The following is a 13,145-nucleotide window of genomic DNA, read 5'->3' as shown; positions in this document are numbered from 1 at the left end:
TTTTTTTCGCCAGTGTGCGGGGAATCTACTACCATTAATGGATAGATGCACGAACTCTTCCGTCAAGGCTGTGCTATCTGCTGAAGTCTTCAGCCAAGTTCATGTTGTGTTCATTGAGCTATTCCTCTCTCGTCGACCCAATCAAACAAAAGACTTGTAGTTACACGTAAACGTCGCCAATGAAGGGGCTTACGCGAATATTTTATCAATCGTGCAAGATGAGGCTGGTGGACCAGTATAAGAACTAGAATCTTAAGCTGGACTGAAATAGCATCAACCTTTAGCCCTTTTTAACAAATTCTGTCTAAATTTTGCTCTAACATTATCTTTTCTCAAAATTCATTTCAACCAGGATATTCCAATAGTCAACAACGGAGTTTCTATGACAACTTTCTGTAAGATGTTTGAGTTAATCTTTCTCATAGCTGCTCTAGCTTCCACTCTAGCTTTTGCTTCGGCAAATTTCATCAGAATCTGCAGCACGCGAAATAAAGTCCCGATATCAGTGATAGTTCCGATCCAAACTAAAGTCAAGGAAAAGATCGACGAGAACGAGAATGTCTCGAAATATCAAGCTTTGAGAAATCTACAAAATCAACATGAAGTGGCCGCCGTTATGTCAAGGCTGGTTGAAACAGACGGTGCAGGAGCTTGGCCACCGAATGCAAATCATGAAGCGTGGCCCTTGGCTCTTCGCCCGTACAAAGAAATTTACTTCAAACTCATCCCTCTTCTTTCCGCGGCCCCGCCCTCGCTAGATGATGATGTCAATAATAAAAGACGCGAAAAATATCGATCAATGATGCGGAAGTCATTGATGGAGCAGATTAATATTCCCCAAGTTGTGGCCATTTTGGCTGTGGTGGAAGCTGGCAATTGGGATCTCTTTCCCAGAGATGCATATAATGGGTTTTATTGCTGTGTTGCTGTTTGTCGTCATGCATACAGGTATGCTGTATCACTTTCAATAAGCGAACATGTATTAAGAGAAACTCAGGTGGGCAACTATTCCTGTGGTCAAAGTAGCACAATTGGAGAAAATCGTCGAGTTCCCATCTGAGCTTGACGCACCGTGGCCATATCTTCAGCGAAACTTTGGTGTGGACGCTGATGCAGGAAATAATACATCCAATGTTTTACTGAACTTCAATACGAAGGGAGAAAGAATCTATAGAATCAATGTCGGAATGTCCCATTTGATCCGATCATCCGAGGAAGTTTTCTTTCAGATGTTCTATGATCTTGAAGTTGTTGTAAGTCCCACCCTTCATATTGATTTTTTATATATAATACTAATCCTTTCAGGCTTTCCCCATCTACCACGAAATGGTTCTCTCAGTCCTAGCCTACACCTCCTCTTCCCCCAACACCTGCCTCCCCCACCTCCGCACCATCAACATGCGTCTCCGCGATCTCTTCCTCGTATTCTACGAAAATCTCACTGAATCCCGCGTCTCCCATTCCGTCTGGCTTTCCTACGTTCAGGGATTCCAAGGATGGGGCGTTGGAAAAATAATCAATGGAGAATACGTGAAATATGATGGACTTTCTGGAAATCATGTCTTGTTCTTCCAAGCTCTAGATTCGTTCTTAGGTATGGATAGGTATTTGACAGATGAGAATATGGAGAGATACATACCTGTGAGACAACGAGAGTTATGCTTGGTGCTTAAGAAATATAGTTTCGTGATGGGGGCGAGGGAGAAGGCAGAAACGGAGATCGAAGAGGAGTTTGCGAAGATGGTCAATCAGCTGAAGGTGTGTATATTTCTTTTCCATGATTAATAGCTAATCAGTCTCTTCTACTTGTGGACATTTCATGCTGATATATCATCACTAGGTATTTCGTGCAGCCCATCGCGCACGCGTAATGTCGTATCTTCAAGAGCCAGCTCCTGAACGTCTTGTAATGACAGCTGGTAAATCTGTTCTTGAGAACTCGAATACCAAGAGTCTGGATGATGCATTGAAGCCTCTGGATGATATGCTAGCGGATAGATTAAAAGAAACAGCGAATATTGGAACTGTTGGTGCTGGCGCATGAGATCAGCGTGCTACTGAGCCATTGAGGCATGATGAAATGAAATTTTAGATGGAAATATGGTAGAATTGATTTGGAATAAAGAGTATACTCGAATTAGACAGGTAAATTCGACAATGCAATAGCTGGATTTGCCTTATTTCCATCTGTTATTGACATGATTCACTTTTTATGGGCTGTTGCCAAAGCGTCTTTACAAATGATCTTAGATTGAAAGAATGGTCAGTGTGATATGAAGTTTGAGCTCCAACAGTTGAAATGAAATGACAAAAAACTCAGAGACTTATTGTTTCACTAAAAATGAGAATATTCATTAATTCGTAACTACACTAACATATATTGACAAAAAACAACCAAAACCGCTATTAACCCTTGAATGAGTGGCAATATTAAGATAACAGTTGAAATTTGTGATCGATCCCTCATATCCACATTACCATCGAAAAACGAAATTAAAGACGAGAAGTAGCAATACCACTCAGCTCACCCGGAGCATGATAGTTGGGTACTTTCATATCAAGTGCCTTGCCACTATAACCAAGATCTTCAGCAACTAGCATAGAGCATTTCTCTCCGATGAGAAGAGCAGTTGAGACTGTCGCAAGTTAGTTGATGTACCTGTTTTCGACTTAGGAGAGAGACATACAGGTATTGCATCCAACATTATCGGGGCAGATAGATAAATCAGCGACCTTCAGACCCTTGACGCCATGGACATTAAGACGTTCGTCAAGAACACCATGTTTGACAATGGAGTTTCCTTCGCGGGGTGCCATGGAACATGTCTAATTTGTGTTAGGTAAATTTTCATATACGGTTCAATGGGTAGTGACTTACACCAAGAGAATGCCAAGTTGTCTCTACATGTCTCTTTACCCATTCTTCGATATGCTCGATATCTTTAGTGCTGTACTTGAGATCTTCTTGTAGATCTCGCTGGTTACTGTTGAGGTATGAAATTTGTGGAGGCTTTCCTGGCTCCACAGGCATTGACCACTATGTTTCGTCAGCTTTCAAAGATCTAGGACAATAAATATTGAGTATAGAAGATAGAACTTACAGAACCATGTTGAATACCTGCAGTAATGTTTCCTGGCAGAGCATATGCCTTGGTCGTCAACAAGTCCATATCTTTGGCTCTAGCTGGGGAGTCAAATGCGTAGAATGGATGCATATTCTGTACTTCTCCTGCATAGGCGTCCATACGACGGGCAGTTTCACCTGTATTAGATTATTAGTGTACGGCTCTGTTGTCACGAACAACCTCAATGAAGGAGAGAGTTACGAGATTTGATGTATCCCCAAACCATTGGTGCCATGTCTCTCTCATCGTTCATGAAGCCAGCATCAAAATCTGGTGCTTCATATGGATCCGGAGATACAATATGAGTTTCGCCGCGAGAGAATGGATATTCGAGGAAGTGGAACATTGTAAAGAAGTTTCCAGGTGGCCTAACAATTGATCAGTCTGTTCTCGTAAGATCTAGAAGTGAAAACTTACATCAACATGTGGTCACCGAACCAGCCAGAAATTACCGAGTAGTGCATAACTGGCTTGTCAGGTTTGTTCTTGAAGTAACTTTCCCAACCAGATCTGAAATGGGGCGTTGGCCAGCTGTCCATCTCTTTCAACTCCTCTTCAGTTGGACGAACTTTGACACCGGCATCAATACCATTCGTCGAAAGTGGGCCAGTACCCTTGAGATTCCATTCGTCGAATACTGCCTTCTGAACTTCGGGGACACCTCTGACAAAATCATCAAAACTTTCAGTTCCGGGCTTAGCACGGTAGACTATTAATTGTTAGCATTGGTGGATACCAACGAAATTTTAGGCAAGAATAAATACCAGAGAATGTCAAATAATGATCTTGGAAGTTCTGACCAACACCAGGTAGATCAACAATAGGCTTGACACCAACCTTTTCCAATTTCTTTGGGTCTCCAACACCACTTCTTTGCAAAATCAAGGGCGATGAGAGCGTGCCACCTGAAACGACGATCTGCTTTCGTGCACGGAAAGTACGTGAACGTTGCTATTGGGATTTATGTCAGAAATATTCAATCAGTTTCGACAGAACAACTTACATTTGGGTGAAGAGGCTTTGTTGGCACAGTTTTAACACCGACAGCTCGACCATTCTCGATAATAATCTTATCTACTTTTGTGTTACACATAAGGTGAAGGTTTGAATGTACGGCCCTAGTGGAATGAATGTAGGCATGAGCGGCATCGCTACGTCGACCTGTCTGGAAATGATGTAAGATTTATGATTCTTTGAGAAGAAAGGTGTACCTACATCTCGATTGATCCACTTCAACCAATGTTCGGCACCACTAGTATCATTGTAAGTATTGGAATAATGCAATACGATTAGGACTTACTGTGCAGTAACCAGGTCTTGTAAGTCATCAGTTGTTGGGATACCTTGAGACTCGGCAGCACGCAGGAAGTCGTGAGTAATTGGATAGGTGTGGTTTCCAAACGATACTTTTATTGGCCCATCAAAACCGTGAAGGTCCCTGAAAGTGTCAGAGGTTTGAATTGACTAGGGACATTCTCACCAACCTGTTATTGCATGCCCGCTGGTATGTTTCATGCTTTCTCATCAAAGGAATGAGTTCTTTTGTAGTCCATCCTTTGGCTTGAAAGTCGTCATAATCGGAAGCAGAAGCTCGCGTATACATCATGAAGTTTATAGAAGACCCTCCGCCGAGGATATGTGCACATGGAACAACAGCTTTGCGACCGGCGAGCCATTCTGAAGGTCGAGAGTAGTAGAACGATGCTGTCTTACTATCCAGCTTCATGTTCCTGGGGTCTAAAGCTATTAGTTGAATGCAATAGAGATTATATAGCATAAGTCTTACAGATTCCAGGTCGAAATACCCATGGATTATTGAGATTACTCTCTCCAGCTTCAATAAGGAGAACTTGTAGATTGTGGTCGAGGTTTGCAAGTCTGCGAGCCTTTCAGTATCTAGCTGACGAGAATATATATCTGAAACATTGTAGACATACCTGCCGGCAATCACACAGCCGGTGCTTCCACCACCGCAGACGATGATATCGAACTCGTCTGGGATCGTCATTTTCACTGTCTTATACCAATTCTGTCGATGTTGAATGCTAATTTCAATTTATGAAGTTGATCAAGAATGTCACAAATATGAGGGAACACGCAGCCTTTTCTACTCTCAATCTCTTATACCCCTTGGCTCCGGATGCCCGGATTAACAAAAGCAGAGGCTTCGTGTAGCATCAGCTATATTTCCACCTCGTAGGTGATAACATTGCATAATAAATTGGCGACCATTGGCTTCCTAGAGGTCCATGAACACAGGGGCAGCAAAACAAAAGCAATTGAATCATAGCTAACGTTTCTACCCCTCTTCATGTCTTACCATGACGATGCCGGCTTGACGGACGACAACTGTGATTGATGCGCAAATTTAGGGGTGCAGCTCAAGTACACCCACACAAGCAAGCACAAGGAGAGGAGAACGCCATCGGATATTCGAATAGAACATTTAGAATCTGGGGAGTGTGGTCGACGCGGGGAAATGCGATCTGCCGTCGTAACTAAAACACTTTGAGTTTACCCCGCAGTCCGGGTTCACATATGCGGGCAACGTTTAGAGTTCCAATCAAGTACCTAGAGTTGAAAAAGAAGCCAATTGAGTTGTAGTATCTTCTGAATGTGACACAGCTTATGTTCTTGGTTGCCAATGCATTGCAGACTTCTGCCAAGTTGATGAAGAGCTTACTAGCAAACGAAAGACCGACGTTAAATCCCGAGCTATTTCCGCCCTCCTCTTTCCCCTCAACACCGTGCACCCCCCATTGATCGTCAATAGTTCCTCAACTTCAAGCTGTTTTTGACGAGCCTTGCAGGATACTATTTACAAGGTGCATCGACGTTCTAAAAACGTTCGTTGAGCGTGATATATTCAAGGATTAAAGAAAGAGGTAGTTGGAAGACTTCGGTAAGGTTATACGAAGGAGCTCATCGTAGTGTATTGCGGGGTCAATGCCGCTTTTAGTCGGGCATTTTTCCACCACTACTGTAGCCCGGATCGTGTGCCAGAGTTTATTAGCACTGGATCGAACGGCATGATATTAAAACAGAGTGCAGTTTAGGTCGGTGGCTTGTGTATATTCAGGGTCAGATTGCCAATTCCGTCTCTCCTAGTCGTAGCAGGACGAGCATCCACATGCAAAGCCGCGTCAAGTCAGAACTCTATTTGACCTCCACGTTTTCCGGAGCTCCACGGTCTAGACTATGAAACTCTAGCTACGAACGATGTAGAAGAATCTAATCAACGTGTCCATTTGAGCTTACTGGGTCCCTGAAAGCGCTTTTGATCTCTGTCTTCCATCAACTGGCTGACAACTTGTAGTGCTAAGGTCGGCATTCCTGCCTTAAGACTTTGAATGCCCGAAAGAGACAGGTAGTCCGGATTGCTATGAAACAAACACTGGGGCCCGAATATTTTCCTCGCTTATATCTCACGATGTACAGCTCAGTTAGGGCTGTGCAGTTGAAGTACACACCTTGATTCTATGTTAAGGTCACTTAATTACAACGTCTGGGATATGTAGCATGTCCATTGATTGTAATGGAAGTTTATCATTTTGAGTTTTGTTCGGTTAGCACATTTTGAGGGACTATAAATCAATGTGTTTAATTTCAATGGGAGTTTATGCTATTTTGAGTCATGAACACTTGCGCAAGTCAAATAGGTTTCAAAATTACTTATTTAGATACCGTTGATCATTTGTGGAGGACCTATGAAGAAGAAGTAACGCCTGGAAAAGTCAGGATGATTTCGAACTCACTTTACTGCTCAGCAATTACCCCTCACTCCATCATTCACGTGATTCTTCACATGATGACACAACAACCTGAAGGTTCTTCCTTTCTTCTCCTGCGCTGTCTTACCTCACTGCGTCGTGGAGTGTGGCCCTGTTCCCTGCGGATCTCGCGAAGTTCAATCGGGTGGTTTGGATCGGCATGCGACCATCGATCTCGTGCCTCTCTCCTCTCACTTTCGCGGCGGCGAGATGAGTGGTGTGTTTGGCGTTGACGATGACTCATGGCGTTAGTTTATCGTTTGATTGTTTGATTGTTTGATTGTTTGAGTGCTTGGGTGCTTGGGTGCTTAGTTGGGACTTTATTTTTACTCTTGGAATAGAACTCCTTATATGCATGTCACAACATTCGTTGTTCAAGACTTGTTTATTTCAATGGAAACTATTCAAATATCTTGAAAGACTTTTTTTTTTATAAAAAAAAGGAAAGTTCCTCAAAGACCTTAAAGAGAAGTGACGACTGTTTGATGGACTGTTAATTTCATAGATAGCTGTTCACATGTTGTTCAATGATCTTTCGTGCGTCAAAGTAACCTGCAGCACATTTCTCACCACATGTTCTTTAGGGTAAGGCTCGACACTGCCCCGCCCAGTAAAGCTTAATTTTCACAATCTATTAAAGACCCTTTGCCCCGGTACGTATAGTAATAATTTCTTGGCATATTGCCTGATGTGGCAAGCCGAGTGTCTAGTGCAATATCCTGCAGAAGCACGGGTTGTGAAGCATGTCCCTTGACTGACTACAATATTGGTAATAAACGAGGCAGCTCAATTGATCTAGATGTAAACTTGGGTTATGTACTATTGATATGTCGAAACTCATTTGTCTGATTGAACACTTCGTGCTCCAAAGCCCCCGATCATTTCGTACCCTGCCCATTAGAACTAACTATCGTTCAATCGCGGTTTCTCTTAACCCCCAGTTTCATTCTTACTTATGAGCTGAACTTGCATAGAGCTTGCTTTTGCCCAATCCACCACTCCAATGTATAATTATGGCTCAACATGAGCTCAAACATCGAGCTTATACAACCCAATTCGCCAAACTAACTTCCGCAGAATAGCATAGCTGCCATCCCTGTGCAATGTCATCTAAGCACCTTCAGCAGCCGGTGCTTCTCCCCCGGAGCCTCCTGCTGTTTCCGCTTCTGTTTTTCTATGCTTCTTATGTTTCCTGTGCTTTCTCTTGTTCGCCTTCACCCTGACCTTCACCGTTTCCTGCACAACCTCCTTCTCCTTTCCCTTCCCTTTTCTCCTCTTCTTTGGATTGCGTTTCGCCTTCATCATGTATATCCAACCTATCAGTCCCAGTATCAATACACCAATGATACACCCAATTACTATTCCGATATCTCTACCACTATTGTTGGGTTGAGGTGCCTGCGTCTTAATTTCATATGAATCACCGATTGAAGTCGAATCGGAGAGGGCAGTAGGTTCAGAAGTAAACGCATTATCGTTTAGTTCGATATAGGACGCGTAAGTAGTGGTGGGGGCATCAACTATGATAGTGGAGGATTGTTCACGGAATAGGTCGGGGAACGCAGTCGAGATTGGAGATTTTGAAGGTAGTGTTGAGGAAGGGGGAACCGGGGCAAGAGAAGGGGCGTGAGCAGAAAATGCAGCAGAAGATTGGGTGACAAGTTTTATGATTGAGGATGTGGAGTTTGCGATTTTGTTTGGAAGCGAACGAGAGGATAAAATAGGAAAGGTTATCGGAGCCATGTCTACAGTGCGAATTCCACCAGGGAGAATCTGAAATTTTCAATTAAACATAATGAAATTGCGCTAGTAATGCCAAAAGAAAAAGAATCAATTGAATTGAGAACCGAGAGGAATCTGGACAAACACCCACCAGATATAAATTAAAAGATAATGTAGATGATTGAGAGAATCTGCAAGCATGGCCCCAAAAATATGATTGGTCATTGAGAAAATATAGAACGTGGCGCCTTGGGTTGGATTCGCGTAGCGCAAGACCCGTTTGTGTGGGTATTTGCTGGCAGACATCTGGAGAATGCAAATAGGCTGAACTAGAAAGGTCAAAGGTGATAGGTTTGAAGTATACAATGATGGCATCTTTCAACATCAACGGGCGCTACTAGATTGCGTGTATGAATGATACGATATCAGACTTCTGAAATCAATGTGCTATCCGGTTGGACTCTATGATTTGTACAAAAAGGGAAGTAGACACAACAACAAGGAATGTTATAGAATTCGTGCATTAACTCCAGCCTTCAATGAGGTTTCTGTGAACTGGACCTACTAGCTCGAGCCAGCGAGGAGAGGACAAGGATCAATAAACAGCTCCATACAAAATATCCATCCATCCATTATAACGCCTACTCGAACATCGTTTACACTGAGTTGCCCTTCCTGTACATGTGGGTCACATATGTGTCTCCTGGTAGTCCTTGACCATGCTGTTTCAGAAATAATTCCATCATCACACTTTAAAAGCCTGAAACTGGATCAGAAAGATCCTTAGCGAACTTTTCATACCCTCTATACGCGGTAATAGTAGCATGGGCATCTGATCCAAATACCTTCGCAAGTCCAGCGCAAGCTTCTCTGAAAACCTTTTTAGCCTCTTCCGGACGGTTTCCCAAAAGATGCATCACTTCAGCCAGATAGGCTTTCGCTCTGACGGTTTCAGGGTGGAGGTCACCCATATTTCCCTCATACGCTCGTGAAATATGACGATACAGCCCAGCGGCTTCGGTGTAGCTCAAAGCATCGCCGCGTTCACGCTTTGCAGCTGCCATGTAAGATAGACACTGAAGTGTCCAGTGATGCTGAGAACCAAACACTCGAGTAAGACCCTCCAAAGCTTTTCCATGAAGTGCGTCGATAGTGTCCAACATCTCCTCACGTCCTTCTTCAAGAGGGAGCTGGCCACGTATAATCTCACCTCGGCAGGTGAGACTGTTAAGGTAATCTGGATGTGACTCTCCGAGAACGCGTTTTCTACCGATCAACACAAGATCTATTTTGTGGAGGGCTCCGCTGTGTTGACCAAGGCCAGCAAGAATGAGAGCTTGGAGGTGCAGACTCGCGAGCTGCTCGGGATGAAAGTCATCGCTTTCGAAAGTTCCTTCGGTGTATATTTGCGTTCTATCGACTAGAACTTGAGAACTTAAATTTTGAGCAGCATGACATCCTTCTTTGAGCCTCAGACATTCTGCAATCTGATGCCGACTCGTCAATATGTCCGGATGTCGCTCACAATCTAACCATGGGCCATGTTCTCTTGCGGCCAAAACAGCACGATTCATGGTTAAAGCTTCATCATATCTCCCTTGTGCTAGCATCACTAATGCAATATTGCTCCTACAAGTTAGAACCAGAGGGTGAGAGTCAGATAGGTGAGTAGTGAGAACATCGGCGGCGTTCGTGAGAAGAGATTCAACCTCATTGTAATCGGACGATGAAACGGCTTTGGACAGTAGAATTCGTGCTTTAAGACTTTTGATATATTGAGTTTGAGGATGCTCGTCGCCTTGAGACATCTGGCTTCCACGTATGGCACCTTCCACAAATCTAAGGGCATCATTAAACCTGCCAGACTTATGCAGTACATTTGCAAGATGTTGGCAACTGATGAGAGTGTCGGGATGATTGGTTCCTAAAAATGTTGCCCTTTTCCTAAAAGCCGTTGAAAATTCTATTTCAGCAGCTTGGTAGTTGCCAATCAGCATAAGAGCCACCCCATAGTCGTCAATGCTGGTACATAAATCACTTTCGGGAGCATTCATGGACTCTTTTGCACGGCGGATCTGGCGGAAGAGGTCAACGACATCAGATTTGTTGGTACCTTCTGATAAGTACAGGATGCCCTCAACGCGCTTCTTCCACAACTCATCTGGCTGTTCTTCAGTATACGTCTGCAGTGCATCTCTAAGTTCTCCATACTTGGCCAACAGATCGAGTAGTGAAAGATGATGCTGAAGTATATTAAGATGTTCGTGAGGTATTGCTTCTGGTAAAGTATCAACTGCATGTGTTGCCATCTTCAAAGCATCATTGTAGAGGCCCCTGCGAACAAGGTGTTTGGATTCTTTGTTGTAAACCAAAGCCAGCGCAATTCGTACAGAATCAGTTTTCTTGCTTCCATCACTAAGGAAGCGTTCAAAACATGTTTTCCACCATTCTCGGTCCTTGCTACTTTGGTCAGGGTAGTAATTCCCAAAGGCAACAACGACTTGTGTGTACCATTCCAGCTCTTCCTCAGTCTCACTTTCTTCTGTTTCTGGTCTTTCGCTGGTAATGACCTTCTTGAGCGACAAGAAGACTAAAGGATGCATATTGTACGTCTCGCTAGTATCGTCCTCAGTGACAAGAAAATTGCCCTTCAAAATGCACATTACGACAATGAGATCAAGAGGGTCAACTAACGAGCAGATGATAGAGCGCGGTACTCCATTACCGCCAAGGTAATATAGATGGTGAAGAATTCGAGCAGCCATAGGGTAGGTTGTTCGAAATTGTCTAGCATTCATGACGCCCTTACCAATAACAGATTCTTCTTCCGATATTGTAAAAAGCGGAGCTACCGAACTCAGCAATCGCAGTTTGAATTGATCATTTGTTCGGTATATGGAGATAAATTGCGACAGTTTCATCGAAGTATCGTTGAGTAGGTTTGAGACCTGGACAATAGCTCTTGGTAGACAATTAACAAGAAGAGCGATTTCTCGAAGTTGCTCGTCAGTTGAATTATCGAAGAGGTCAACGGTCAATCTGTCCCGTAATAAACACATTGTTGGTTCGAGCTCGAGACATCCCACTTCGAAAATATTGTGAGGGCCACTTAAGAGACACCCATTCGATTTAGTCCTTGTGATGAGTATAATGGCACCTTCGAAACTTTGCAGCCTGTCAATCAGTCTACCATGCTCAGTGTGCTGCATGAGAAAATCAAAATTGTCCCCGGCATCAACGACCAGCAAACTTGCTGAGTCTCGCCCTGGCCGTAGCCAATCTTCTAATGGCTCATGCCCATCGACGGAAGGTGCAAGCAAGTTTCCGGGCCCAAACCAATATATCGATGCGGGCGACGCTTCTCTAATTTGGTAGACCAACTCAGTAATAAGTTCGGTTTTCCTGTGGATGTGAGTTTCCGCATTGGGATTATTAAGGGAAATAACGTACCCTATTCCTCCAAGTCCTACTACTGCCAATCTACTCTTTTGATCCGGCTTCCATAGACTGAGTAGTTTCGCTAGGGTTGAAGAGCGGCCAACGAAATTGGAATTTCGGGGAGGTGGAAATTTGAACTCTGATTGTTTGGAACAAGGCTCAACTTCCGTCACCACTGACTTCTCGAATGCTTTCTCAACGGCTTCTCTGACCACCTGGTCAATAATGGTATTGATTTCTCTGGTATCAGCGATGGCGTCTTTAGCAGTGTCCTGAAGTCTCAAAGATAGATTCTCCACGGCTTGGTCAAGGGATTTGTTCAGATGCTGTGACACATGCTCGGAGAGCTTTGTAAGGACATATGGATTTGCATCAGACATTTTTGCAGAAATGAATGGACAATCTGCGGGCGAATTCATTACCACTGATGAAGGTAGATGAAGAGGGGCACGAAAAGAACGAAGAGGGGTAGGGTTTGCATTGACTTATGAGCTCTTCGATCACCTGCCACTGGGCGGTAATTATATATTATTCGGACACGACAATGGCTGAACAGCGGCTTCACCAAAACCTGATCCTTTCAAACGAACCGTGATATCACCGTCATAAAAATCCTGAAATTACTCGCAGCAGTCGTAGCAAAGAATGACACCGAAGACCCACCACAAACTTATGTGGTACCATTAGAGGCTGGAGACTGGCATCGGAAACCAATGGGATGCTTTGAGGCCATTTTGTAACTTCTTTAGGTCTCGGATTGTTGACACGAGTTGAGGCTCATGATAATATTGGGGGGTCGATGCAGTCATTGTTAGCTACGTGCTCCGCGTTGATGTGGCCGCTAACTGAATATATACGAGGTGTGGTCGCCTCTTCGATGTTATTTGATAACGTTAGATGAACCGCCATGGATTAATTCCACGTCGTCGCTGTGGTCAATGATAGAAACTTCCTGGGCGAGCATGAGTTGGCAAACATGTGAACCAATGGAAAGGCATGTAGTTGAAGAGTTTGCCCTCCTCAGTTATTTCATATTTAGACACCTTACTAATCACTTCTCACACACCGTTCTGATACCGCTAGAGCCACT

The 13,145-nt window shown here is 43.8% G+C and overlaps 4 protein-coding genes across 4 annotated transcripts; 1 reads left to right on the top strand and 3 right to left on the bottom strand.

Annotated features, from left to right (window-relative positions):
• The first annotated feature begins 313 nt into the window (after nucleotides 1-313).
• On the top strand, nucleotides 314-2,144 carry BCIN_03g00650 (hypothetical protein). The gene is made up of 4 exons (XM_024691693.1): nucleotides 314-948; nucleotides 998-1,253; nucleotides 1,306-1,758; nucleotides 1,841-2,144. The coding sequence occupies exons 1-4, from the start codon at nucleotides 383-385 to the stop codon at nucleotides 2,042-2,044; spliced, it is 1,479 nt and encodes a 492-aa protein (XP_024547464.1). The 5' UTR covers nucleotides 314-382; the 3' UTR covers nucleotides 2,045-2,144.
• Nucleotides 2,145-2,305: 161 nt separating this feature from the next.
• On the bottom strand, nucleotides 2,306-5,560 carry BCIN_03g00640 (hypothetical protein). Its single transcript, XM_001559430.2, has 13 exons — nucleotides 5,063-5,560; nucleotides 4,912-5,003; nucleotides 4,610-4,862; nucleotides 4,426-4,563; nucleotides 4,341-4,377; nucleotides 4,129-4,290; nucleotides 3,890-4,076; nucleotides 3,543-3,834; nucleotides 3,327-3,493; nucleotides 3,102-3,262; nucleotides 2,879-3,037; nucleotides 2,688-2,826; nucleotides 2,306-2,636 (listed from the first exon to the last, which is right to left on the bottom strand). The coding sequence occupies exons 1-13, from the start codon at nucleotides 5,131-5,133 to the stop codon at nucleotides 2,494-2,496; spliced, it is 2,001 nt and encodes a 666-aa protein (XP_001559480.1). The 5' UTR covers nucleotides 5,134-5,560; the 3' UTR covers nucleotides 2,306-2,493.
• Nucleotides 5,561-7,541: 1,981 nt separating this feature from the next.
• On the bottom strand, nucleotides 7,542-8,809 carry BCIN_03g00630 (hypothetical protein). Its single transcript, XM_001559432.2, has one exon. It carries the CDS (start codon nucleotides 8,636-8,638, stop codon nucleotides 8,006-8,008), a length of 633 nt encoding a protein of 210 aa, XP_001559482.1. The 5' UTR covers nucleotides 8,639-8,809; the 3' UTR covers nucleotides 7,542-8,005.
• Nucleotides 8,810-9,122: 313 nt separating this feature from the next.
• BCIN_03g00620 (hypothetical protein) lies at nucleotides 9,123-13,133 on the bottom strand. Its single transcript, XM_001559433.2, has 2 exons — nucleotides 12,068-13,133; nucleotides 9,123-12,019 (listed from the first exon to the last, which is right to left on the bottom strand). Exons 1-2 carry the CDS (start codon nucleotides 12,433-12,435, stop codon nucleotides 9,370-9,372), a joined length of 3,018 nt encoding a protein of 1,005 aa, XP_001559483.1. The 5' UTR covers nucleotides 12,436-13,133; the 3' UTR covers nucleotides 9,123-9,369.
• Nucleotides 13,134-13,145: the final 12 nt, after the last annotated feature.

This window comes from Botrytis cinerea, chromosome 3, assembly GCF_000143535.2.
Source record: "Botrytis cinerea B05.10 chromosome 3, complete sequence".
Lineage (NCBI taxonomy): Eukaryota > Fungi > Ascomycota > Leotiomycetes > Helotiales > Sclerotiniaceae > Botrytis > Botrytis cinerea.
Note: the sequence above shows the minus strand (reverse complement) of the source record. Positions and strands in the feature narration are given on the sequence as shown.